The following is a 25,370-nucleotide window of genomic DNA, read 5'->3' on the forward strand; positions in this document are numbered from 1 at the left end:
GTACAGTCCATCTGACTTGGTGCCGCTTAGATGGGCCATCAGCAGCAGTTCCATCTCTAATAATAGCCTTTCTCAGCCCTGTTTACTCAGGTATATGTATGTATGTATGTTTGTTTGTTTGTTTGTTTGTTTGTTTGTAGAAGCAGTCATTTTATTCTGTAGCTGTAAGCCATAACAAAAACAAAAGGAACATTCAGAGTTGAACAACAAATTTAACTCTCAGTTTCCAAAAAAATGTATTTATTTAGATTAAAAACTATATCCCACCATCCTCAGTAGGCAAAATTTTTTTAAAAGTTGTTGCTGTTTTTGCTGTTGGTGGTTTTATTGTCGGCTTTTATTGTTGCTTTTATCACTATTTTGTTGTGTTTATGTTTTTATCGCTTCTAATATTTTAACTGGTTTTATGTAATTTTTTTTGCTGTGAGCTGCTTTGGGAGGGCTTCTGCCCTGAAAGGCAGCCAAGAAATTAAAAAAATAAATAAATGAATAACTACTCAAGGCAGTTTTCAATATCATAAGATAAAACAAGGTAACAAAACAAGTGAAGATAAACTGAAACGGTGAACAAAACCCAGTAACAACAGAAGAGACAGAAAAGTTTTTTAAAAACTCAGGAAAAATAACTAAAAAATGGAAGCTGAAACAAAGATGCCTGATCTTTAACATATTGCTGAGTTAGGATTCTATCCCGAACGAAAGTTTCCCTACTTACACCCTTTCCTTCTGTGTGTGTTCTGGACATTGTATAAGGTCAGTATGTCACAACTGGGAATGTGCAAATCAGCAAAACCCAGGCTCATTGGGTTTCTCTGAATTCCACCTCAAAGCTCGTTCCAACTCATGTCTGTATCAGATTGGGAGCTTCGTTTTTTCCTTTTTGTACAAAATACTTCTGCATTTTCATGCCTGTTTTTCCAAATGTACACATTAGTTGTGCACGTTTTTGAAAACAGACAAAACTTATGCACTCTTTTATGTGCATTTTTTGGAATGTAGGTATTTTTCGAGGACGTTCCTTGTGTGTTCCGTGAATCACATTCCAGGCCCGGAAATATAAGGACTTCAACCACAGATTGTGTTTGGGTCCACCTTTGTTGCCGGGATGCGCAAACTGGGTAAATTCTGGCCAAAACCGGACTGAAATAAATTTCTCATAATCCTTAGTCACAATTCAGCCCATTAGTCCATCTGGCTTAGTACTGTCTCCTCTTACTGACTCTCACGTTCTCAGGCAGGGTTTCTTTCTAACTCTGCTACCTGAGATCCCTTAACTCAGGGGTGGGCAATTTTGGGAGGTCCTGGGGCCCTTTTCCCCTCCTGGATCTCTCCTCCTGTGGGCTGCACCTCCCCGATGCAGCATCAGAAAGACATTTGGAGCAACTATGGAGCACCAACAGGGTCAAAAAGGGGGCAAAATAGCTGCTCCAGATGACATTTATTTTACCATTTTGGGGGGCAGCAGATCCGCTGCTGAGCTCTGTTCGTTGTCCATGTGCTCTGTCCCCTTTAAACAAATGCAAGGTGGGCAATTACTGTAGTTCTTTCCGTGGGAGATCCCTGCAGTGAGTTGGCTTGCACCACAGGCCAACTAACTCCCATCTGACTGCTGTGTTTGACTTCCCTCTGTGGAGCCTCCAAATGCCTTTGTCATCAGCAGATGGTGTCGGAATGGGCACCACAGTGTATGCGTGGGGAAGGACTAGATCCTGTGGGTGGCTCAGCTCCCACTGTTGTCGTGAGCTGAGGATGGATAGCACTCAGCCTGTTCTGTTGGCAGACTAACATGTTTTGCCAGTGATTTCAGATATTTCGCAATGCCTGTTTTTAAAACTGAAGCAGCTGATGCGATGCCATAACCTAGTTGTGGCTGATATTGCTGATAATGTTAAAAAACTTCCTATGTTTTTTATTTTTATAAGTTTTGTTTATGGTTGTAAGCTGCCTTAGGGTGTGATATTTCTTGATAGAAGGGCAGGGTACAAATCAAATGAATCAATATGTGATAAGAATCTCATAGTCTCACCGGGCGTGGCCCCGTGTTTTGCATACAAGACCCGTAGCACGGAGGATGTTCACATCGCATGCTCTTTCTCCCTCCTCAAAAGTGTTCTCAGACTTTAAAGACTTGATTGGGCAGATCCTGATGGAAGTTCTGATGATGTCGACCAAGTCAAGGGAAGAAAACCCCTTTGCCAGTTTGACAGCCACGTCGCAGCCCATCACAGCTGCTGCCCGGTCACCAGATAGAAACCTGGTTCTAAACACGGGCTCCAATCCAGGCACGAGCCCCATCTTCTGCAACGTGGGCTCGTTTGGCTCCAGTTCCTTATCGAGGTAAGTTTGGCTTCACAGGCAGCTGAGTTCCATATTAATGTTGGAAGGGAAAAAGCAGGGAGCACGTGTACTGAGCTAATTCTCTCTTCCCAATTCGGCAAAAAGGCAAGGCGATGGAGAATGGGACATGTGGAAGGGGCAAGCATCCGTTTGAAGCATAGCTGACCTCTAAGCAGGATTTCTCTGTAGTTGTTTTCTCCTCCCTCATCCCCAGGTTTCTTCTGCAGTGAGGAAAGCAAGAAGCTTGTGGGTCATCCCCCCCCCCCCCGGTTAAATAAAAGCAGAGACTTCTGGGATGCCAGAAGCTTGTGTTTCACAGGAAATATGCCTGCAAACAGCAGCTGTTCCTCTTCTTTAATAGGTGTTTAGCTTTCAAATTTATGCATATAAATGGGTATAGAGCGAAGTAAGCAATCAGCCTCTTTGCGCCTTCCCCAACCTGGTGCCTTTTAAATGTGTTGTACTACAATGCCCAGCATCCCCCAGCCAGTCATGCTGGCTGGGGGATGCTGGGCATTGTAGTACAACACAGTTGGAGGGCACTAATTCGGGGAAGGCTGATCTAGAAGGAGAAATGTTGAGCTGCCTTGTCTATTTTTGTATCTTTCTCTCCCCTTTTACTCTATCAGTTGCCAATTTCTCTCTCTCTCTCTCTCTCTCTCTCCCTTCCTCCCTCCCTCCCTCCCCGTTCATTGGTCGTAGTCTCTATGGAACCAGCCCAGCTCCTACTTTCACTTTCTCAAGCCACACACCTTTGGCTGGCTCTTTTCTTGCCTCTTCCGCCAGCCCGGTTGCCCCCACCCCTGTCCCTTCCCTTCCCGTCAGCCCTCTTGTCACGCCAGCAGGCCCATTGGGTGTCCAGCCCTCCTCCCCGAGGTACCGCCCATATACAGTGGCTCACTTTCCAGCCCCTCCTGCCCTGCCCTCAGCAGGCACCTCCATCCTCTCCCACTCTCCCACTCCTCCTGTCGCGAGTGCTAGTCCTCCAGGGACCTCGTCCAGTTCGTCCAGACTTAGACCTGTAGCTATGGCACTGCCTCTGTTCACTGCTGTCAGCAGACGCCCCTCTGTCTTGAGCAGGACACCTTCTAGGTATATTTTGTCTTGCGACCTGAAGCGTTTGCTGTTTGTCGTGCAGGGTTGCGGTGGTGTGGTGTGCTTTGGAAGAACTTACACAGAGATCTCGGCTGGCTAACTAACTCATTTGTAATCTGCTTTTTTCCTCTGGTTGCGTTTCTAACTTGTGTTTGAGCCAAGCTAATGCACTGACTGCAAGCAAGCGTTGTTGAGCTACACCGCTTTGGGCACAGGGTTTGTGATACTCGTGGCCTCTTGTAGGCAGCACAGGGGAAGCGATGTTGGTCAGAAATATGATGGAGATGGAGAAAGGGACATGCGTGTGCCTGTTTGCACGATACATGAAAAAGGTTGAGAGGTCTTTACTTTGGGGTTGTGCTGTTTTGAACTTTTTAAAGGTTTTATGTATTACCGTGTTGTATTTTTGACTTTTCACTTTGTGAGCTGCCCAGAGAGCTTTGGCTATTTGGTAGTATAGAAATGCAGTAAGTAAATAATGGTGCAATCCTATGCATGTTTAGACAGGACAAAGTCCTCAGCTCCCAGTATTCCCTAGCCAGCTTGGGAATTCTTTCCCCCAAAGAACCTAAGGCTGCTTACATAATCCTCCTGCGCCTCCATTTTTATCCCCACAACAACCCCGTGAGGTAGGTTGAGGTGAGGATCGGTGGCTGTTTCAAAGTCGCACAGTGAGTGTCAATGGGGACTAGAACCTGATTATTCTGAGTCCCAGTCCAACACTCTAACCACAGCACCACACTGGCTTTTAACGGGGGCTGCTTGAACTGTGATCTTGTGTACGGAGCAACATGGCCTCGATGCAGCTGTGCCATAAAACCTCTACCTAGCTGCCTAACTGTTGACGAAGCACTTCCCGGCATTGAAATTAATTCCCGTGTTGGAGGTGCGTGTGTTTTATAAATGCTATTCATCTGCTTAACGCTCAGGTTAAACTCCTTAGCAGGTAGACTCAGAACTCTGTTTTGCTTTTCTGGCCTGTCCTTATTTGCAGCTAGGCTTGCTGACTGCTCCTCCTGGCTTTCATGCTCCCCACTCTGTTTCCACCGGCAAGGGCTGGACAGTGTCTTTGGATTGCAGGTGTTGTGGTCCCGTTAAAACCAGCGTGTCTAGGACAGCCTTCCCCTACCAGTTGCCTCCAAAGGTTTGGGCTTCGACTCCTACCAGCCCCAGCATTCATTCATTCATTTATTCATTCGTTATGTTCCTATATTTCCCAATAGTCGAAGCTCTGGGCAATTCACAACATGATGTGTTGGCAATTGTATTGCCATGAGGTGCTGCTTCTTTTTGGAATTCAGAAACAATGAACACACTAACAGGTGCAGGCTAAAGGTTTTATTAAGCAGGAATAAACTAACACAGCAAGAAAGCAAAACACTACAGGGCAATAGGTGCAGTAAGAAACTACAGAGCAAGATTATAATGCTCACGTCCCTACAGTCACTGGGAACCCCCATAGGATCAGTGCCAAATGGACTCCCAATACCGGCCTGATACGCAGCACCTTCAGGATTCCAGCCTGTGTCGAGGTTCTGAATTGGGAGTGCTCCAGGGACACACACATACTGTTATGGTCCTATTAACCCCACCCATATCCTGGGTTGTTAACCTCCCTGAACAACCCAGCAACAAACCGTGGGTTCTCAAGGTGGCTTGCTGGAGAAAAATAAGCCACTCTGCAAGATTAGCAAGCCACCCTGAGGAAAGTGTCCTGAGTTCAGACAACACGCTAACCCACAGTTCAACCAACAAACCATGGTTCAACTACAACCCACACTCAACCATTGCATGTGGGTTAGCGTATTGTGTGAACCCAGCTATTGTTGCTAATCAGAGCAAACAGCTGGATGGATAAAGAGCCTCACCTCATATAAGGCAGCTGCTTATGTCCCTATGCGTTGTATCAGCAGCTGAGGCTCAAGTGGTTCTGTCAGGATTTGGCCCAACAGAGGTGGAAAGCCTTGATAGACTCTTGGTCAGGCCAGGCGTCAATGCACTGGTCTCATGGGAGCCAGGTTGCAGTGGGTGTCAGCAGGCCAAATGAGGTGAACATCCAAAGGCTGAGTAAGATGAGAAGCCAGAGATCCGGCCAAGGTCATTAACTTGCCCGTGAGGCCAGTTTAGCGTGGCAGTGGGGTCGAGGAACAAGCTGGGAATATGTGTGATCAGGTGCCCTAAGCCACATGATTGGATGCGGCACTTGGGCAGAAGAAGGAAGACAAACAGCAAGTAGGTGTTAGAGGGGGCAAGACTCAAGGTTGTCCTTGGCCTGAGTAGCTGGTTGAAACTGACCCAGAACATCACTGGCTTGTTCATCGGCCTCTCGCTCTGGCCCAGACAGTGGTGGGGGTGAGGAGGAGGAGCAGGAGATGCCGTGGCCTCCTTGCTCCCCGGCTCTCTGCCTGTCAAGCAAGCAAGTGGGAGCCACGATGAGGAAGAGGAGGAGGAGCAGCTGCTGACAATGGCAGTGAGAAACTAAGCTCACTGAGAGAGCGGGCCCATTGAGGGTTTCTTCCCCAAGGGCCCTCAGAATCTGGAGCTGGCACTGCAGCTTGGGTAGAATTTTTCTCAGCATTCATTCATTCATTCATTTCATTTCTATATCACCCAATAGCCGAAGCTCTCCGTGCCGTGTGGGATTTCTGTGTGGGATATTCCGGCCAGGGCCAGCGTCAAGGGTAGGAGTGGTTGGGCACCTGCTGAGAGCCCACCCCCAGCAGGGGCCCACTGACAAGAACCCCCTGGAGTTGCTCCTCCTCTTTCACTATTGCAGCGCAACCTGCTTGTTCCCCTGCGTCTTGCTCTGGCCCAGGCAGCGACGGTGGTGAGAAGGAGGAGCAGGAGATGCCACGGCCTGCTTGCTCCCGGGCTCTCTGCCTGCCAAGCCAGCAAGCAGGAGCCATGATGAGGAAGAGGAAGAGGAGCAAGAGTGATGGAGGGGGTCAACTGAGGGTGACCTACGCAAGGGCCCTCCGAAGCCTGCAGCCAGCACTAGTCATATGGAAAGTAAGGTCATTGGGAGCCAATTGGAATTGCAGGACCTGGACCCGTTAGAATTGGAGAAGTGCTCCAGTGTTTAGGTTGAGCAAGTCTATGCAGAATTCCCTGTAGGGGCCCAGCCAGAGGCCTGGTCAGCTCAGTGGGTAGCAGTCTTGCCACTAGACAACAAGGCCCGATAGTTCAAGACAGGCCACCCCTGAGGGGCTGTTGCTTAGTAATGTGTAGATCATATGCTGTGCATGTAGAGGGTCCCAGAGCCAATCCTGGAGTCTCTCGTCCAAACGACTGTGGGAAGCAGGGCTGGGAAAGACTTTGGCCTCTGACCTTGGATAGCTTCTGCCATTCAGAATAGACAGCACCACGGGTGCAAAAGTATGGCCTGCTGAGCCATTTCTGGAGGTCCGCCAGAGTCCTCTGCTTCTGGCTGGGGTTTCCTGTGCTAGCAAGGGGACCCCTTCCTGATCTCATCTCTGACGAGAGACTGGAGATAAGCAAGGGATTCCTGTGCTAGTGCTAGCAAGAGAAACCCCAGGAATTCCCTTGCTAGTGTCAGCAAGGGAGCTCCTAGGCTGTGTGTGTATGTGTGTGCAGCTGCACTGGCGCCACTCCATGTGGCCCTGGGGGCCAAAAAGGTTGTGTACCCCTGGGCTAGATGGACTGGTGGTCTTACTCAGTGTGAGGCAGCTTCCTATCTTTCCTTGAGGAAGCTCTGTTGTTCTGTGGTAGAGCACATGCTTCCCACGAAGAGAAGGTCCCTTCACATGAAGAGCCCATCCTGAGATACTGGGGAGACTCTTAGCAGGTGGAATAGGTAGTACTGGACTAGCTGGACCAACTGTCTGACTCTGTATAAGGCAACTCTGACAAGTTAGGGAGAGAATCAAAGGGCTTCTGCGAGTGACTGGCTACCTTAATTCTTCTAAAGGAACTCTCCTTTAAAACATGCATACAGACATGCACAGCCAATTGCTACAGTAATTCCTCTCAAAGGACTCCTCTTGAAAACAAATGCCAACAGAGAGAGAGAGAGAGAGAGAGAGAGATGTCTGCTTGGCCTTCATTAACCTGGAGTGAAAACTTTGCTGACTTTGATGTTTTTCAGGCTTGATTTGCTGCATGCTTGCAGTGAGGATTATACTGGCAAAAATAAGTACTCGTTGTATTCCCACCACACCCTTTTTGGCCTTTCTTTCGCTGTTCTCCTCTCTTGTACTCACTGCTCCATATTTGCCTTTGTCACGGTAGTATGTACGACAACCCTTTCTCCCTCTTCCTTGCCGTTTCTGATGTGTCTGGCGACAGTTCTGACGAAGAAAATGAGGATGATGACGAGGATGATTTTTCTTGTGTCCAGTTTGGGACCAGGTATTCTAGAAAATGTGTGGCTTTGCCTCTCTTGGGCGCTTTTAAAAAAGCAACAGCTTAACACATCTTTGCATTTAGTGCTTTCTGCTTTCCTTATGCCCCTCTCAAAATTTGCATCTGATTTCGTTCCCATAATAACACTTCTTTAAAGACGCGCACACCACGTTCTTGCTCACATGTTGGCTATTATCCTTGTCTAACCCGTTTACTCTCTTCCTATGCTTTGGTACCAGATTTCCTGGTAGCAGTGAAAGGCTGCTCCGGAAGCTGGAGCTAGTGCAGAATGCAGCAGCTCGGCTGTTGTCAGGAGCTGCCCCTTTTCAGCATGTAACTCCTTTGCTGAAGGAACCACACTGGCTGCCTATTCACTACCGGGCCAGGTTTAAGGTATTAGTACTAGTGTACAAAGCCCTAAACAACTTGGGACCAGGATACCTGAGAGAGCGTCTTCTTCCTTACAACCTGCCTGGTCACAGAGATCATTGAAGGGATTGCTCCTTGTGGTTCCACATGGACCTATGGCCCTGTTGGAGTCCACCAGGAAAAGAGCCTTCAGCGTGGTGGCCCCCTTCCTGTGGAACTCCCTGCCTTTGGAGGTCAGGCAGGCGCCAACATTGCGTTGCTTTCAGCACCTCCTGAAGACATTGTTATTTCTAGAGGCCTTCCCTGAGTGACCAGCTGCAGTTTATTAAGTTCAGAATCTGTTTCTTTTTAAATGTTTTAATTTAATTATGGGGTTTTATTCTTTTATCTTGTTCGCTGCTCCGAAATCTTTGATGTGGAGCGGTATATAAATATTATAAATAAAAATAAATAAAATAATTAAAAGGGGCTAGAGGAATGCCATTTGAAATGGGCACTTTAACTAGTTACTTTCAACCATGAGTCATAGAGAGGATGATTTCTGCTCTTGGAACAATCTACCAGCATCCCTGTTCACTCTGGGATGCTTCGAATGGTTGCACTAGATCTTCCAGTGGTAACTGCAGCTGGTTCACATCTGAGATAAACAGACACTGCTAGATGTTCTTGCAAGACGGGTGAGGAACCTCAGACCCTGGGAACCAAATCCGGCCTGCCTGTGGTCCCAGGTGGCCACACCTACTTCCCTTGGCCCCACCCTCTTTCCCTCAACCGTTTTGGTGGTTTCCCAGCTTTTGTGTAGTTTTCTCCCCGTTCTGAATGGTTGAAATGCCTCTCCTAAGGCTTTATTACTGGCTGTAAGGGCTTTAAGCTAAAAATATGCTGGTATTTATAGTATTTTGGCCCTGCCTGTTTTGCTTTGTCCCAGCCTGCCACTGGAACGTGGCCCCCAAGAGCTTCTCTGAAATGGGATTTGGCCCTTGGGCTGAAAGAGATTCAGCACCCCTGCTATACAGGTGCTTGAAGGTACGTTAAGGTTTGGCTAAACTGGAGTCACTACCTCCATGAACGTGGCCATGAACTCTTCATTGGTGGGATGCTTCCAGTGACAGCTCATTGGTGCTCATTTGAACAGGAGTTAGGGGAATGTTGTATTCAACTAATAGCCTGCTTCTGCCTCACCTTAACCACTTTCTCAGGAGTGGTTTGCACACTTGAGAAGCAAGGAATTTGTTCTGTGATTTGGTATAAAGATGTGCCTGCCATTGCACATGCAATCTTACCATTTGCCCAACTGGTTTGCTTCTGCGCTGTCCCGCACATTTTCCTCTTAGGAAGCAAGCCGTTGGTAGCTATTAATGGCTCAGCTGTAAACAGATGTAACGAGTCCTACCTAGGCAGCACTTTTTACAGAGCGTTGACTTCAAGGTAAAGGAAACAATCATATCTGGCCATGCAGGTTTAATGACAGAAGGTGCAGAAGAGAGTGCTTAGCTGGAGTTGTTTCTTGAATGAGGACGGGAGGAGACTGTGAGTCAGAAATGGATGTTCATCCATGTTGCTGCACAAGCAAATGTCTCTGAAATGTTAACTCTGGCAATTTTATTTAATTTTTAAAACTTCTAACCCACTTTCCTTCCACTAGGATACACAAAGTAGCTAACAGCACAGGTTTAAAACAAAGATCAAAACATAATAAAGTAGAATGATAAAAACAGCAGTCAGAACAGAGAACCCAGTTTCAGCAGGAATAAATAAACAAGCTGCTGTCCTTCTGTATCTCCTTCTGGTGGGCCACCTGAATTTTAAGTAGGTCTCCTATGGCTGACTGCAAAATGCTCAAGGATCCGCCTTCCTAATCTGCAAAGCAAATGTTACGTGATAAGCTGCCTTTTGGAGACCGTAGGTGGTATGTTTGGCATCTGCCATATGACCAAAGCATCAACTTAATGACTACTTAACAGAGTGTAGCCTTTATATCCTTCACTGATGTGCGTGACGTTTACAGCACTCACACCCTGCAGATCAGGGATGTCTTTCTCTTGAGGCAGATGTAGGAGCCCTTTTGGCTTGCATTTCGGCTTCTTCTATTTTGCGATGCTTCATCTGCATTAGCTGGATGCACGGGATTTTCCTGACTTGGGATAAACCCTGTCCCTCCCAACATACTGTCCTATCTCCAGCTTCACCTGATGTCTATACACTGGAGGTCATAAGCTGGGTGCAGAAGCTCAGGCCTGCGGGTCAAATCCAGCCTGCCTGGACTCCCAGTCCGGCCCTCCGTGGTTTCCCATTTAGCCATGCTCCCTTCCCCGCTCCCTTTCCTCCCATGATTTGGTAGTTTCCCAACTTTTGCATGTTCTCACCCACTCCTCCCATTTTAAAGGGTTGAAATTCCTCTCTCAAGAGTTATTGGCAGTAAGAGCTTTGAGCTATGCTGGATTTTTTGTCTCCACCCCCTTTGCCTTTGTCTCCACCCCCTTTGCCTTCAGCCCCTCCCACTACTGGAAAGTGGCCCCCGAGAGCTTCCCCGAGATTGAATTTGGCCCTCAGGATCAAAGAGGTTCAACACTGCTGCTGTAATAGAATAGGGGCTTACATGGGTCGTTCAACATGTACAAGTCCGATCCATGCCATTCTCACTGCTCTTCCTCACCCCCTCTTTTTTAGAGGTACTGCTACTGGGGAAAGAAGTGTAATATGTGTAAATAGCTTCCATATGGAACCACCCTACTCCATGGAGAGTTGTCCTTGCCGGTGGTACACTTCCACGGCCCTTCCTGGGTGGACTGCCCACCTCCACATGGCTTCCGTGTAGGCAGCCTGAACTCTCAATTTCAGCTTGTTTTCTTTTTATCCTTTTATTTTTAAAAGTGGCGGAGGCTCTGGAGGGGCCAGTGTTTCTGACTCGTGCAGTGACCACTTCAGCATTGAGACGTGCAAGGAAACGGAGATGCTGAACTACCTCATTGAATGTTTCGACAGAGTGGGGATAGAGGAGAGGAAAGCACCAAAGGTATGTCCTGGAGGGGAGAGAGAAGGTTCCTGTTCTGCAACTGGTTCCCCCCTGGCCCCAGCTTTCTACATGGAAGCCATTTTTATGTCATGGGGAACAATGGGGCAGGGAGAGGCAGAGATACTGTCTAGATCACACTGTTTATCAGGGAAAGTACAGTGCAGAAAGCTCTGTGTGACTCAAAACAAGTGAGCCAAGCCACGTAAAAGAGAGCTTGTGGGCAGAAAGTAAATGTCCAGATGTTTTGGACTTCAGCACCCAGCATTCCTGACCATTAGCCATGCTGACAGGGACTTCTGGGAGTTGAAGTCCAAAACATCTGGACATCTATCTTCTGCCCACCCCGGGGGTAGACAACACCCCAGAGTTGCTAATCAATATGATATGGAAGGAAATTGCTTTCTAGTCTTAAATCACACCATTGCTTAGACGAGGCTTCCCCAACCTGGTTCCCTCCTGATGCTTTGGACTGCAACTCCCATTATCCTTGACCATTGGCTATGCTGGCCGGGGCTTATGTGAGTTGTAGTCCATCATATCTGGAGGGAACCAGGTTGGGAAGGCTGGTTTAGACTCTGAGCATGAAGCAAGCCCCAGCACTTAGTCTCTGTGTAGGAAATTGTCCTGGGGCACAGGCTTGCTCTCCCTCCTTCCCTCTCTCTCTCGTATACTGTCGCTCATTCTTTCAGTCTCTAAGGCCTGGGAGACCATTGACAAAATCTACCCAAGAAGCACCATAAATAGCATAATACTAAGTTCGTTTAAGTATGGATAGGCTGCTTTCAGCATGTTGTGCTCAGGGTTCCATGAGGTTAGACACGATTATACAGGATGGTACCCATTGTACAGATGGGGAATTGGGGGCTGAGCAACAGTAGCTTGTTCAGGCCTAGCTGGAGAGTCCACAGCTCAGCTGTTGATCCTTGTTGGACAACACGTTTGGCTGGGGAGACATGGATCCCAGTGCCATCCTGGCCTTAGGCCCACATTCTGGCCTTAGATGAGTCACTGTCACTCAGTCTCCTATTAGGAAATAGGTATAAAGGGCCCACCAACTAAGTTGTCTGCAAGGGGAAGAGGGAGAGGGGAAAGGGAGGAGGACACCTCTCCACTGAAGAACTAGGACCATTGGAAGCTGTCAGACGCTATTCCATCTAGTCCAGTACTGTCGATGTGGACTGGCAGCAGCTCTCCAGGGTTTCAGAAAGGATTTTTTCCAGCCCTACCTGGAGATTCTGGGGATTGAATTTGGGACCGTCTCCACGCAAAGCAAGTGTGGTACCACGGCTTCTCCCCAAACCGCCTTCTTTGGGATATGAGAATCATAGAGCTAAAGGATTCGGGGGGGGATGTGCCAGTTTGTTAGGTTCACAGTGGGCCGACTCTTCTGTTACGGCTTCGGTTGACCTGTTAGGGTTTTCTCTTGTCCATTTTATCGTTGCTTGGTGCTCGTAGATGTGCAGCCAGCCGGTGGTGAGCCAATTACTGAGCAACATCCGATCCCAGTGCATTTCCCATGCTGCTTTGGTGCTCCAAGGATCTTTAACGCAACCAAGGTGAGTCAAGCCTGGTATGTGGCCATGCAAGCTGGCAGGGCGGGGCCTTTTTCTGTTCCGTCTTTGACATCACATGTGATGTCCTGAGTTGAATGCCTGAGCTATAACCCTAAAATGAGCTTTAAATGGGAATTAATTAATTAATTAAATTTCTCTGCTGCCCAGTAGCTGAAGCTCTCTGGGTGCTTTAACTCTCCTGGTTTCCACCCTCCCCTCAAAGTGAGCTTAGGAACTGTGCTTTCAGCATGCTAAGAAATACATTCCCCTACCCCATCCTTATAAGCTTCTCTGGGGGAAGCCACAGCATGTAACCTGATGCAATTGTGCCATGTTGATTTGCTGTCAAGAGATGCAGTAGCCACTGATGGCTGATCCAGGAAATGATTTCACTAAACTGTAACCTGCAAGTCTTTAGTGGTTTTTTTTTTTTTTTTTTAATATTCCAGCTGCACTGGTTACCAGTGTGTTTCCAAGCACAATCTGAAGTGCAGCTTTTTACCTTTAAAGCCTTAAACAGATTGGGACCAAACTACTTGACCACTTTTGCCCTTACCAGCCTGCCTGCGCTTAAAGATCAGCAAGAGAGGCCCGTCTCACTTGCCCACCTATGAGGGCTGTTAGGTGGGCGAGTACATGAGAGGGCCCTTTCCACAGTGGCCCTACAACTCTGGAGGAAGTTGCCTTCAGGGATCCACCAAGCCCCATAATTGCAGGCTTTTAAGAAGGCCCTGAAGATGTCCTTGTTCACTTTGGCCTTCACCTGTTCATGTTTTATCCGACTGGCTTACAGCTGCCATTGTGTTGTAGGTTCTGTCTTACGGTGGTGTTCAATGTTTTGTGGAACTTTTGCTTTTATTACCAATTTTTTAGAATTAATTTTATTATACGCATTTTTTTGTTGTGTGCTGCCTTGGGAGGGCTCCTGCCCTGAAAAGCAACCTAGAAATATTTTAAATAAAATAAATAACATATATCTGCCCCCTGCCACCATCTCTCTTAGCTACCACATTCTTGCTTGCGGTTCTCCCCCCCACCCCCTATATGCTCCTCATCTTCACGTCTCTCTCTTTGTGTGCAAAGGTCATTGCAGCAGCAGTCGTTGCTAGTGCCGTACATGCTCTGTAGGAATCTCCCATTTGGCTTCATCCAAGAGCTGGTGAGGACGACCCACCAGGATGAAGAGGTGTTCAAACAGGTAAGTGATTGTCTCTTGTTAGCAGCCACGGATCATAGTAGCTTGAGCACAGGAACTCTGCAGAGGCCTTGTTCTCCTTTGGCCCTTCTGGATGCTCTGGACTCTCCTCAACTCTGGTTCCTCCTTATCTTAAAATGCATTTATTTATTTTTAAGTTATTTGTTTTTAGCATTACTTAGTAGTTAAAGTATTTTTATCCTGCTCCTCAGCCAGAAAGGCTTTCAGAGCAGTATATGTGTACTTAATAAAACAAGACAGGTTTTTACTGCCCTCAAGCTTACAGTCTAAAAAGGCACAACATGCAAGTAAAAGAGAATAGGGAAGGAAGAGGAAAAAAAGTAAGTCTTTCAGCAGGGCTGGTGAGATGGCCCCCCTTCCCTCTCTCCTCTCCCTCACTACAGCCTGGCTCCTGTGTGTGGTGACAGTCAAATGCTTATAGTATTGATGAAGCATGGTATTTCGTCTGTGTGCATGCCTCTGAATGGGTCTTCCCCCAACTTCTGGTACCTCCAGATGTGTTGGACAACAATTCCTGCCATGCTGGCTGGGGATGTTGGGAGTTGTAGTCGACACATATGAAGAGCATCAGGTTGGGGAAAGCTCTGAATTACAACTGTGCTCTTAGCTGGCAAAAAGGAATTCAAGCCTCATTAAAATGAAGTTATATTCGTATACGGGGCTACCATAAGGCTGGTCTTAGCTACACGCACAGAGGCTTGATAGAAATTGGCATTGGTTAGCAGTGCCTCCTACATCAGAAAGTACAAGAAGCATGATTCTTTTTTCTCACCTTCTTTCTCCTTTAAACAGATATTTACCCCCATTTTACAAGGCCTGGCTGTTGCTTCGAAAGAGTGTTCCCTTGATAGCGACAACTTTAAATACCCCCTTATGGTGAGTAGCAGCCCTTAATTTTCCTTTCCCATAATAGCCTGCCATTGCTTCCTAGACCAGATGCTGGTAGTCAGTGATAGCCTCACTGAGGAGACCTGCGGCAGGGCTGTAACGCTTCAGACTACCGATGAAGGAAACCCTGAACATAGAACCCAGCAGACGGATTCCAGCATAGCCTTCTCCCTGATATGCTAGCTTTCTGTGTGCCAAGATTTGTTTCCATGGGAGACTTGATCAAATCAGTCCCTACCTGCATTCTGAAGTGGTACAGTCCTACCCACAGGTGTACCACCTGCATTGAGAGCTAGGTCTACAGGTTTAGTAGCATGCAATTCACAAAGGAATTGAGCTCTCAGCCTTGAGAAGAAAGATTAGATTGGGTTGGAGCTGAACTGAGAGCAGCAGACTTATTCAAGCTAAGCAGGCTCTTGATAGCTGTGTTTTTAAGGAAGAACACCACCACTCTTTGATTCCTGTGTTTGCTTGTTCCGTGTTCATAGCAACATAGCTTCATTGGGACAATACAATACAATACAAGTGGGTAGATGCCTTTAGGTGAAGACAATTTTGTTTAGCCAGGCTTTTTTCTTGTATTTTATTTAAAATATTTCTAGGCCGCCTTTCAGGGCAGAAGCTGTTTCTATATCTACTGCTGTTTCTATCATTGGTTTTTGTGATATGTTCATTTTTAAAGCAAGGTTTTTCTGTATCTTAGTGTACTGATTTCGTGTAAGCCTCCTTATATATGCTCATAAAAAAGTGAGATGATGATGGTAAATAATAAAGCTTATATGCACAAACATAATTGCTGGTGTAGTAGCTGAGACTAGAGATGTCCAGATTATGTAAAATACGTTCCATCTGCATTTCGCAGATTATCAGGCGCCTTTCATTCCGTCGTCGGCATTGGGGATTTTTAGTTTCTTAATTTGTGCAAATTTGCACTTGGGCGGATGCGCAAATTCCCCCCAAATGTGCAAATCCCCCCCATGTGCACTTTCACACTTTGGCCTTTGGGGGAAATGCACATTTTCATCTGTTTTAAATTTTTTTTTTCTGGTTCTGAATTTCTGGTTCTGAAACAAATGGTCCACAAATCTGCGGCATCTGCCCAACTGGGGAAAAGCTGGTCCGCTGTAGAATCAATGGGTCGAATTCATAAAAATCCACACTCACTGGATTCCATTGCAGATTTCTCCAGCATCCCTAGCTGAGACTGATCAATGAATGGGGAAGTCCCTCGTTTGAATCTTGGCTCTGGCATGAACTAACTGGGTGGCCTTAGGCAAGCCGCTCCCTCTTAGCCTCAGTCACTCCATCTGCAATATGAGGGATAATAATACTGACTTACCTTACATCTGATAAAGTGGACAGTGTCCACGAAAGCTTATACCAGAATAAATTGGTTAGTCTTTAAGGTGCCACAAGACTCTTGGTTGTTTTTACATTACAAGGTGGTTGTAAGGATGACAACTACATAATGCAGCTAAGCACTTAGAACACTTGAAAGTGTTATTCAAATGTTAAATATTATTAAAAATAACAGATTTTTTACCAAGTCTGTAGAATGTTAATAGTGCAGAGAGTTAGCCAGAGAGAGGGGGCGGGGTTGCCTCATTATGCCATAACACAAGCCAGGAGATGTAAAATGTGTGGTGTGTCTCCCACAACCCTCTCTTTGTAGTTCCTTTTCTTTCATTCTGCCCTGTGTGCCAGAGACTTGTCAGGATGCAGATAAGGTTCTTTTTGTTCCGGGTGCTCAACATTCACCCAACAGCTTTCTACTCTTAATTGTAAGACAAAGGCTTTTGTGTGCGGAGGACAATAGATCCATTCACTACCACTGCTGACTCTTGAATGGCTGTTTTGGAGTTTGCCGACCTCTTCTCTGGGCACCAAACATGGAAAGGGCTTGCACCTCTGGTTGGTGAAATGCAGTCTGCCGTCTTCTAATGAAGCCACCTTACTAGGGCCCTCGAACTTTTTGGGTCGGTGGGCACATGTGGAATTTTGAGGGGGTGTCGTAGTCACTCTCACAAAATGCATGTCACAGAGGGGCTTGCCCATTCACAAAATGGCTGCCCTAAGACACATTCATTTAAGAGCACTCCATTCGAGATGGGTTTCCTTCATGAGTTGGCCAAACAGCTTTCTAGCAGTGTATCTGAGCCATTTATTCCTCTTTGTGTTTGCATCTAGGCTTTAGGTGAACTATGTGAAATCAAGTTTGGGAAATCGCATCCTGTGTGTAGCTTGGTAAGTGGAAAACCTTCCAGCCTAGCAGCCTGTTGTCATCGTTTTTTTTACCAGCCCCTTTGATTCACCCTGCTTTATGGTGCTTGTATCATGAGGATGCCAGCAAGGAATGATAAGCTGGGTGGCAGTGCAATTTAAAGCACCCAACACCCATATGAGTCATTTTCCTTTCGCCCTCTTGTCTCCGCAGATTGTGTCTTTGCCTTTGTGGCTGCCAAAGTCCCTAAGTCCTGGTATGGGCCGGGAGCTACAAAGACTCTCTTACCTTGGGGCTTTCTTCAGTCTCTCCGTCTTTGCTGAAGATGATGTAAGTGTGGAGCAAGGGACCATGAGACCAAAACAGCAAAGATCTTTTTTTAAAATGAACACATGAAGCTGTCTTCTTACCAAATTGGCCAATTGGCCAATGTGTGGAACGTCTTTCCCAGTCCTGGCTCCTGTGATCTCCTTTTAACCCAGGGATGTCCAATCTTTCTGGGTCGGTGGGCACACTGGGAATTTTCAGAGAGTGTCATGGGTGCTCTCATAAAACAGCTGCCACGTTGGGCATGGCCGGTCACAAAACAGCCCTTTCCCAGAAGGCCAACAGGTGAGACTAAAAGAAAAGTAACTTGCCCAAGAGCCAAAGTCCAAGGCAGAGGTGGGGCTGAGCTCCAAACACAAAACCACTCTTTCGAACCCAAACAAAGATGGCGCTGGAGGGCAGCACTTAGCTTTGCAACGTGCCAGCCTCCCAGTTTTAAATAAATAACGATTATGACATCTTAAGAAAGAAAATGAAAATTGGGAGCAAGGGGTCTGGCAGGTACCCTTGGGCGCCATGTTGGGGACCCCGGGAGATGCAGGAATTGAACCTGGCACCTTCTGTATTCAAAGCAGGTGCTCTGAGCTATGGTTATGTTTTTGGAAGCATTCAGAGATGGCAGGACTTCCCACCGTAGTTGTTTCTTCTGAAAACGGGCAACCCTTTATTTAGATGTGAGAGTTCAAAGAAAGGAAAGGAGGAGAAAGGGGCACCACACCCCCATCCAAACTATGGGTTCAGGCAGAGAGAAGTACCTACAGTTTTCTTTACTCTGTCTGCACTGCAGGGTGAACAAGGATCCAGGAGCAACTTACACCGGGACAACCAGCAATCAATCTTTGCACTACAAGGGGAAATCCCAGTGGTTATTACAAAACTTAAAGGTGTACTGTGAATGTGCCCTGTTAACTGTCACTTGCTGACCTCTTTTTCATTCTTTCTTGCAGCCTAGAGTGGTCGAAAAATATTTCTCCGGGCCTGCAATTACCCTGGAAAACACCCGAGTGGTTAGCCAATCTTTGCAGCACTACCTGGAATCTGCCAGGGTAGGTGTTCCGGAGTGAAATGGCTGCTTTCCACCATCTTGGTTGAATAATGGCCTCACTAGGGCTGTTGGCCCAGTTAGCAAAATCCTAGTTATAACCAAGTAATGATTTGCGTGTGTGTGTGAAACTGTTGTTTTGATGGGAAAGGGTACGCTTCTTTGTTTTTCATATGGGGCAGCCTTCCCCCAATCACTGGCTATGCTGGCTGGGAATGATGGGAGTTGTAGTCCATCACATCTGGAGGGCACCAGGTTGGGAGAAGACTGGTATACATGCACCATTTGAGACCTTTCCTCCTTGAGAGTGTGAAGGGGGAGATGGCTCCTGCTGTCTGCAGTTTTAAAAAAGCAATTTGCATTTTAAACAGTGTTGCTTCAATCAGGACATCATTTTTTGTTGATTTAAAAGCTATTAATCCAGCCTTCCCCCAACCTGGAAGGTAATCTTTGGAATTTGTTTTTGGACTACCACCCCCAGCATTCCTGGCCATGGGCCATGCCGGCTGGGGCTGATGGGAGTTGAATTCCAAAATGTTTGGAGGGCACCAGGTTGAGGAAGGCTAGCGCTAGTCTAACAGATGAATCAATTAAAAGTCACAGGCTGAGTTTTGCGAAGTCTAATTTGTGAGGTTTCTTTTAAAAAGTTGTAAGAGTGTTGAGGTGGGGCCAATTGGGAATACAGTGGGCGAAGTTTAGCTAGTGAGGCTCTGAGGCCGGGGTGCAGAACCTCAGGCCCATGGGCCAAATCTGTCCCAAATGGGGTCCCCCGGATGGTCACACCCCTTTCCCCCTGACCCCCAATCATTTGGTGGTTTCCCGGCTTTTCCATGGTTTCCCCCCATTCTAAAAAAGTTGAAATTCCTCTTCTAAGGCATAGTTTCTGGCAGCAAGAGCTTCAATTTAAAAGATGCTGGTTTTTTTTTGTATTTTGACCCCACTCCTTTTGGCTTCGGCCCCATCCACCATTGGAACGTGACCCCTGAGAGTTTCTCCGAAATTGAATTTGGCCCTGGGGTGAAAGGGGTTCAGCATGCCTACTCTAAGGCCTGCTCTACACGGTCTCTCCTACGTGGTGGAACTTGACATTGTAAGCTGTAACTGCTCGGTTATGTACTTCTTTACTTTCTGTAAACTTTTCAGCAAGAGCTGTTCAAGATCCTACATAGCATTCTGCTCAATGGAGAAACCCGGGAGGCAGCTCTCAGCTACATGGCAGCTGTGGTCAATGCCAACATGAAGAAGGCCCAGATGCAGGTGAGGCTGCACCTGCTCCGCGTTTCCAGCGTCCCCTCTCCAGTCCGCTGAGAATTCTAGACTTTTCCCTCTCTCCTGTTCCTGTGAACATGCTGTAGTCCCTCTGTGCTTAGTGCTTTGCATTGACTTCCTCCAATCAAGCTTCTCGTCCTCTGTTTTGAATTGTCAGTGCTGCATCCCAGTGCTGTTTACTTATCTGGTGTCAGCCTCCACCCCCACCTTGATTTACTCCTTTTGTTCTTCTTTCTGTTCCTCCTGCCATGCCTCTCCTGATGTCTAGAATGTTCTCTTTCCCCCATGCCCTGCTTTGGTGAACCCATTTCTTTTCCTCCTCTTCCAAAGCTGCCGCCTGCCTGCCTGCCTGCCTGCCTTTTCCTTCCTTCCTTCCTTCCTTCCTTCCTTTCTTTCTTTCTTTCTTTCTTTCTTTCTTTCTTTCTTTCTTTCTTTCTTTCTTTCTCTATACTGCCCAGTAGCCGAAGCTCTCTGAGCAGTTCACAGAAATCAAAACCACAGAGTGCAACATAAAACAATAAAAAATGTAAAAGCTTAAAGCCACAATATAACAGTACGACCAGAATAAAACCTAGCAAACAATGCGGAGATTTAAAATACAGATTTAAAATACCAGAGCTCAAAGACTAGGAAGCTTAAATGCTACAATACTGGGACAATAGAATGGTCTTCACTTGGTGCTGGAAGGAGAACAACGTAAGCGCCAGGCGAACCTCTCTAGGGAGCTCATTCCACGGCCGGGGGGGCATAGCAGAAAAGGCCTTCTTCCTGGTAGCCACCTGCCTCACTTCCTTTGGTGGGGGCTCCGGGAGAAGGACCCCTGAGGATGATCTTAGGGTCCAGGCAGGCATGTATGGGAGGAGGCGATCCTTCAGGGGGGATTTTACAGCCTCAAAGCACCCTCCTCTCATCTTCCCTACATCTCCACTGTCGTCCAAAGGAAGGTCAGAAGGGTGGGTGTAGTGGAAAGAAGAAAGGGGCGGTGGATCAAGGCAGCAGGCTGTGCAATTTGCGTGGAGTTGGCATTGCCAAGGCTCTGAAGCTGTTGGGGAACATTCGCAGGCCAACATGAAGCCCTTCGATGTCCCATTGATTTTCCGTGGGAGACTTTAAACCAGCATTCTCTAATCCAGCACTCCTCAGTTGTTTTGCATTACAACTCCCATCATGCTGGCTGGGCTGATGGGAGCTGAAGTCCAAAACATTTGGAAGGCACCAGGTTGTGGAAGGCCAATCTAAGTAGACAGGTAAGTTCATTGGCGCGAAGGGGAATACTCCTGGGCTCCACTGAATATGTGCGGCTGTCCTTCTTTGGAGGGAGTTCTTGTGTTTTGACAGTGTTGACTTTGCTTTCTTGGGCTTGCAGACAGACGACCGGTTGGTGTCTATAGACGGCTTTATGCTCAACTTTCTGTGGGTGCTGCAGCAGCTGAGTACGAAGATCAAACTCGAGACGGTTGATCCCTCCTACATTTTCCATCCCCGATGTCGCATTGTACTCCCAGCAGACGAAACTCGAGTGAAAGCAACCATGGAAGACGTTGGCAGTTGGGTGGCTGAGCTGTGTAAGTTGCAGCCTGTTGTTTGTACTTTTCAAATTCATGCTTATATATACAGAAGCAAATCTGTGAGTTGGTGCTGCAAATGGTATTTGGGGCTGGGGGTCCTCAACATTTTTGCCTCGGTGGGCACATGTGGCATTTCTAGAGAATCACAAAATGGCTGCCATGCGGGCATGGCTGGTCACAAAAGACACATTTCCCAGAAGGCAAACTGGGGAGACTGAAGGAAAAGTCATTTGCCCAAGAACCTGAGTACAAGGCAGAGGTGGGGATCTGAGCTCCAGAACACAAAAACATCTTTTGAACCCAAATGAAGATGGTGCTGCAAGGCAGCCCTTCGCTTCGCAGCATGCCAGTGAACCGTAAACAATTTTTATTTTATTTTTAAAAGGCCTAAGAAATTTTTAAAAAATCAGGAGGGGCAGGGAGCCTGGCGGGTGCCAAGGGAATTGCCCGTGGGCACATTAGTGCCAACACGCACCACACTGGAGACCCTATTGCTGGATGTTCAGAATTCTCCCCCAAGATAATCTAATTTAAGGGCAGGCAGATGTCGGGTTTATCGTCTCTCCTTTGTGTTTTGCTTTATCAGAACCTCAAGATCCACCAAGCAGAACCAGGTGGAAGAGACATACCCATGTACCCTTCTCTTGCCACATGCCAGACTCCCTGCTCCTTCTGATTCTTATTTTATTTCTTGAGACTTCTTAAAAATATATATATTTTTACTTGGGAAGCTTGCATGCTGCAAAGCGAATTGCTGCCCTCCTGAACCATCCATGTTTGGGTTCAGAAGCGTGGACTGGCTTTGTATAGGGCAACGTTTTAAAATGTTCAGATGTTGCATGGTGTTCTTGCCTAGACTGCTTCCATGTGCTACTTATACCCATGCCAGCAATTTCTATCAGCTGCTGTTCAGACTGCAGAGGCATCGATGCAGTCTACGTGCCACCGCCGTGCGACTTGTGGGCGTTGGATGTGTCATACCAGAGCATCGGATCCCTCGATGTGTCCTAGAGATGTTTTTTAACTTCAGCTGAGAGACTATAACGTCTTAAAATACATCCTCATCTTCTCACTTTTTTTGTTTCTGTTCTGTTCCCCTTGTTTCCCCAGCTAGGGATCTGTCTCTCTTTTCTGAGCCGAAATTCCCAACGGAATGCTTCTTCCTCACCCTCCATGCTCACCACCTCTCCATCCTACCAAGTTGCCGCCGGTACATCCGTAGGCTGAGGGCCATCCGGGAGCTCAACAGGTAAAAAAAGTTGCATTGTTGCATCATCAGTGCTGGGCCTGTGTTGTTTAAAAAAAACAAAAACAAGGCAAGAATTGGGAGGTAAAAAACAACAGGAGATACTGAATGCTGATAGTCCAGTGAACCCCAAGATAATATTTGTTTATAGTGAGAAAAGCAAAGGAAGGACACATGTTCTGTGTGACAGCTGCAGCTAGAGTGAGCCAAGTTTAAGGCCTTGCTATTGGCTTGTTAAAGCCCTGAATAAGTTGGGACCAGGTATCTGGCAGATCACCTCCCTCAATACAGATCTTTGTGATTGCCAAGATCAGAGGAGGTCTCGCTGGTTGTATTGTGGCCTGCAGATTGCCACCTGTTGGAAACCCAGGAGTGGGCCTCCTCCGTGGTGGCACCCACCTTATGGAATGCACTCAGGAAACACCAACTATGGAGTATTTTAGGCCCTGTTAAAGACCCATCTCTTTCCCCAGAATGATTCTGCTGCCCATTTGGTTGGTTTGTTAACTGTTTTTAGCTTTGGTTTTAAATATTTTAAACATCTTAACTGATGAGCTTTTGTATTTATTATTATGTATTTTAATTTCTGATCTTGTAAACCTCTTGGCGATGTTTTTAGATATGGCAGGCAGTATATAAATTGATGAAATAATAATAATGATAATTATATTAAAATGATAATAAAATGATAATATAATAATAAATGATACTAACAAATGATGATGATAAAAAGAATAATATTAAAATGATGATAATAGTAGATGATAATGATAATTAATAATAGACTGAGAGATGGAAAGAACCGGAACCAGGGTTAAGTTTTTCTGATAAAGAATGGTTTAAAATTGTAGAGATGCAGTTCTTCAGGAACAAGCTGACAAGGTTACTTATATCTGGCTACAGTAGTTAGTCAGAGTAATTGATTTAAAAAACGTTTTAACTGACTGAAAAGGTTCCTCCTGATTGATCAGGCAGCGATTTCAATTTTTTAATACAAGTGCTTAATAAAAAGTGGAGATGGCAAGAGCCATTTCCTCCTGCACAAGGTTGCCTGTGTGTGTGCCTCTTTTGATGCCTGTTGCAACGCATGCGCACATAGTTTTTAATGGTTTGGAGTCCCTCTGCCTTTTGAGTCCAGAAGTCTGGGCTTGCCGATGTGAAAATAAGAAGAGCCCTGTTGGCTCAGAGCAAGGGTCCATCCTGTCCAGCGTTCTGTCACAGAGTGGCCAGGCAGCTGCCCATGGGAAACCCACAAGCTGGACGTGAGAGCAACGGCACCTTCCCACCCATGTTCCCCAGCAACGGGTGTACAGAGGCGTACTGCCTCTGATGCTGGAGGTAGCATACAGCCATCAGGACTGGTAGCTGTTGATAGCCTTGATGTGTGGTGGGAACGCTGTGAATCCAGATGAGCTTGGCACGTGGCTAGCCTGGTGAATCCAGGTGGCTGGGGGAGGCGGGGGAGGCGGTCTTCTGCCTGTGATCTCCAGCTCTGTGGGCATTGTCTCTTTGGAGCTCCGTGCCAGTGTTCCCAGAAAGCTCTGCCAGCTGCCAATGGCCTCATTGTTCGCCGAGGCCTAAGGTGGCCTGAGTCATTCCTGGCAGAACTCGACGAGAGCGTGCTCGGGGTGCTTGCATGCTCAGCATCACAAGGGAACCAGGATTAGGGGTGCTGGCAGCTGCTGCAAGCAGCAGAGGGAAGGGAGGGTGTGTGTGTGTGTGTGTGGCGGGGTGGGGTGGGGGGAGAAGAGGCAGAGGTTGCGAGCCAGTTGAGAGAGGGCCAGCAGGACAGATACTTCTGTAGGGTTGCCTGCAAGGCACAGAGTATATGAAGAGAAAAAACAATTGCTTCATTACTCCACAGATTCCCCTGCTTTCTTACCTTTCTCCCATAGTGGATAGCCCTGTATTAGGAGAGCAGTTCTGAGTAGTTGAAGCTCTGCATTAAACTCCTATTAAACAGATAAAACAGGATTATATCAAGCATCCTCTCAGGCCATTCCTGACAGGTTGTATGAAAACTGGGCCAAGTGGGAGAATGGCTTTTACCCGAACCACGGCCTCGAGGAGCTCAGCTTAGCGCCTGCCTTGTGCGTTTCCCGATCAGCCAAGGTGAGGGCGAGTGAGGCTGGATTGGGATGGGGCCGGCACCTCGAGGTGCCCTCCCAGGGCTTTGCCAGCCCCTTGCCTTCCCCAGTCTGGGAAGGCGAGGAGCAGGCGCAGCTGGAACAACACCAGCTTTGCTCCCTGTAGCCAAGGGATGGGGAACCTCCCACCCGTGGGCTAATCTGGTCTGCGGAGGTCCTCTCCCGTGTCCTGCGGAGAGAGGAAGCACCCCTCGGACCTCTCATCGGAGGTCACAACAGCAGGATGGGCTTCTCTCCCAGCAGTGCAGAGAGGCTGCCTTTCTCTGTCACTGAAGAGGGACGGCACTCTTCTCCATGCAGAGAAAGGCATGGAGCAGCCTCTCTGCTGTGCCTTTCTCTCCGTGGAGAAAGCCCCCTATGATGTCAGGGGGCAGGGCTTCAGCAGAAATGATCTGCCCTGTGATGTCATCCAGCCCCAGGGGATTGAGCCAGAAAGCAATCCCCTCCCAGGGCAGCGGGGGGGGGGGGGGGCTAAATAGTTCCTAATTAAGACAAGCAGGGGGAGCAAAGCTGGTTCCTAACCGAGGCTCCAACTTGAGCATTTTGGGTGGTTGCCCCACCCACTGCTGGTAGAAGGCCCCTGACATCCTGCCCTGGGCTAATTCTGCCCTCGGGCCTCAAATGCCCCCCGCCTGTGCCATAGGGCTTGGTTTCCAGACCTCTCCTCATCCTGTTTGCCCTCCCCCGGGCACACCTTGGTTTGTTGCGTCACTT

At 47.4% G+C, this 25,370-nt stretch overlaps 1 protein-coding gene across 6 annotated transcripts in view; it reads left to right on the forward strand.

Annotated features, from left to right (window-relative positions):
* The window catches only part of UBE4B (ubiquitination factor E4B), a 68,647-nt gene that overhangs the window by 23,293 nt on the left and 19,984 nt on the right, over positions 1 to 25,370 (forward strand). For 3 of the 6 annotated variants that reach the window (XR_014786026.1, XM_084822019.1, XM_084822018.1), the window contains exons 6-18: positions 2,109 to 2,337; positions 3,040 to 3,429; positions 7,681 to 7,800; positions 11,038 to 11,179; positions 12,635 to 12,735; positions 13,816 to 13,930; positions 14,741 to 14,824; positions 17,024 to 17,080; positions 17,271 to 17,387; positions 18,332 to 18,430; positions 19,570 to 19,683; positions 21,062 to 21,260; positions 22,374 to 22,512. Coding sequence is in view for 5 of the 6 variants with exons in the window: in XM_084822019.1 (XP_084678145.1) it covers positions 2,109 to 2,337; positions 3,040 to 3,429; positions 7,681 to 7,800; positions 11,038 to 11,179; positions 12,635 to 12,735; positions 13,816 to 13,930; positions 14,741 to 14,824; positions 17,024 to 17,080; positions 17,271 to 17,387; positions 18,332 to 18,430; positions 19,570 to 19,683; positions 21,062 to 21,260; positions 22,374 to 22,512 (1,906 nt within the window). In the remaining variant the exon portion in view is untranslated. The remainder of the gene's footprint in view (positions 1 to 2,108; positions 2,338 to 3,039; positions 3,430 to 7,680; positions 7,801 to 11,037; positions 11,180 to 12,634; positions 12,736 to 13,815; positions 13,931 to 14,740; positions 14,825 to 17,023; positions 17,081 to 17,270; positions 17,388 to 18,331; positions 18,431 to 19,569; positions 19,684 to 21,061; positions 21,261 to 22,373; positions 22,513 to 25,370) is intronic. The other 3 variants (XM_084822022.1, XM_084822021.1, XM_084822020.1) reach the window with 2 other exon arrangements.

The sequence above is a fragment of the Heloderma suspectum genome, chromosome 15 (genome assembly GCF_057233095.1).
Source record: "Heloderma suspectum isolate Gila_16-S chromosome 15, 16-S_ref, whole genome shotgun sequence".
Taxonomy (NCBI): domain Eukaryota; kingdom Metazoa; phylum Chordata; class Lepidosauria; order Squamata; family Helodermatidae; genus Heloderma; species Heloderma suspectum.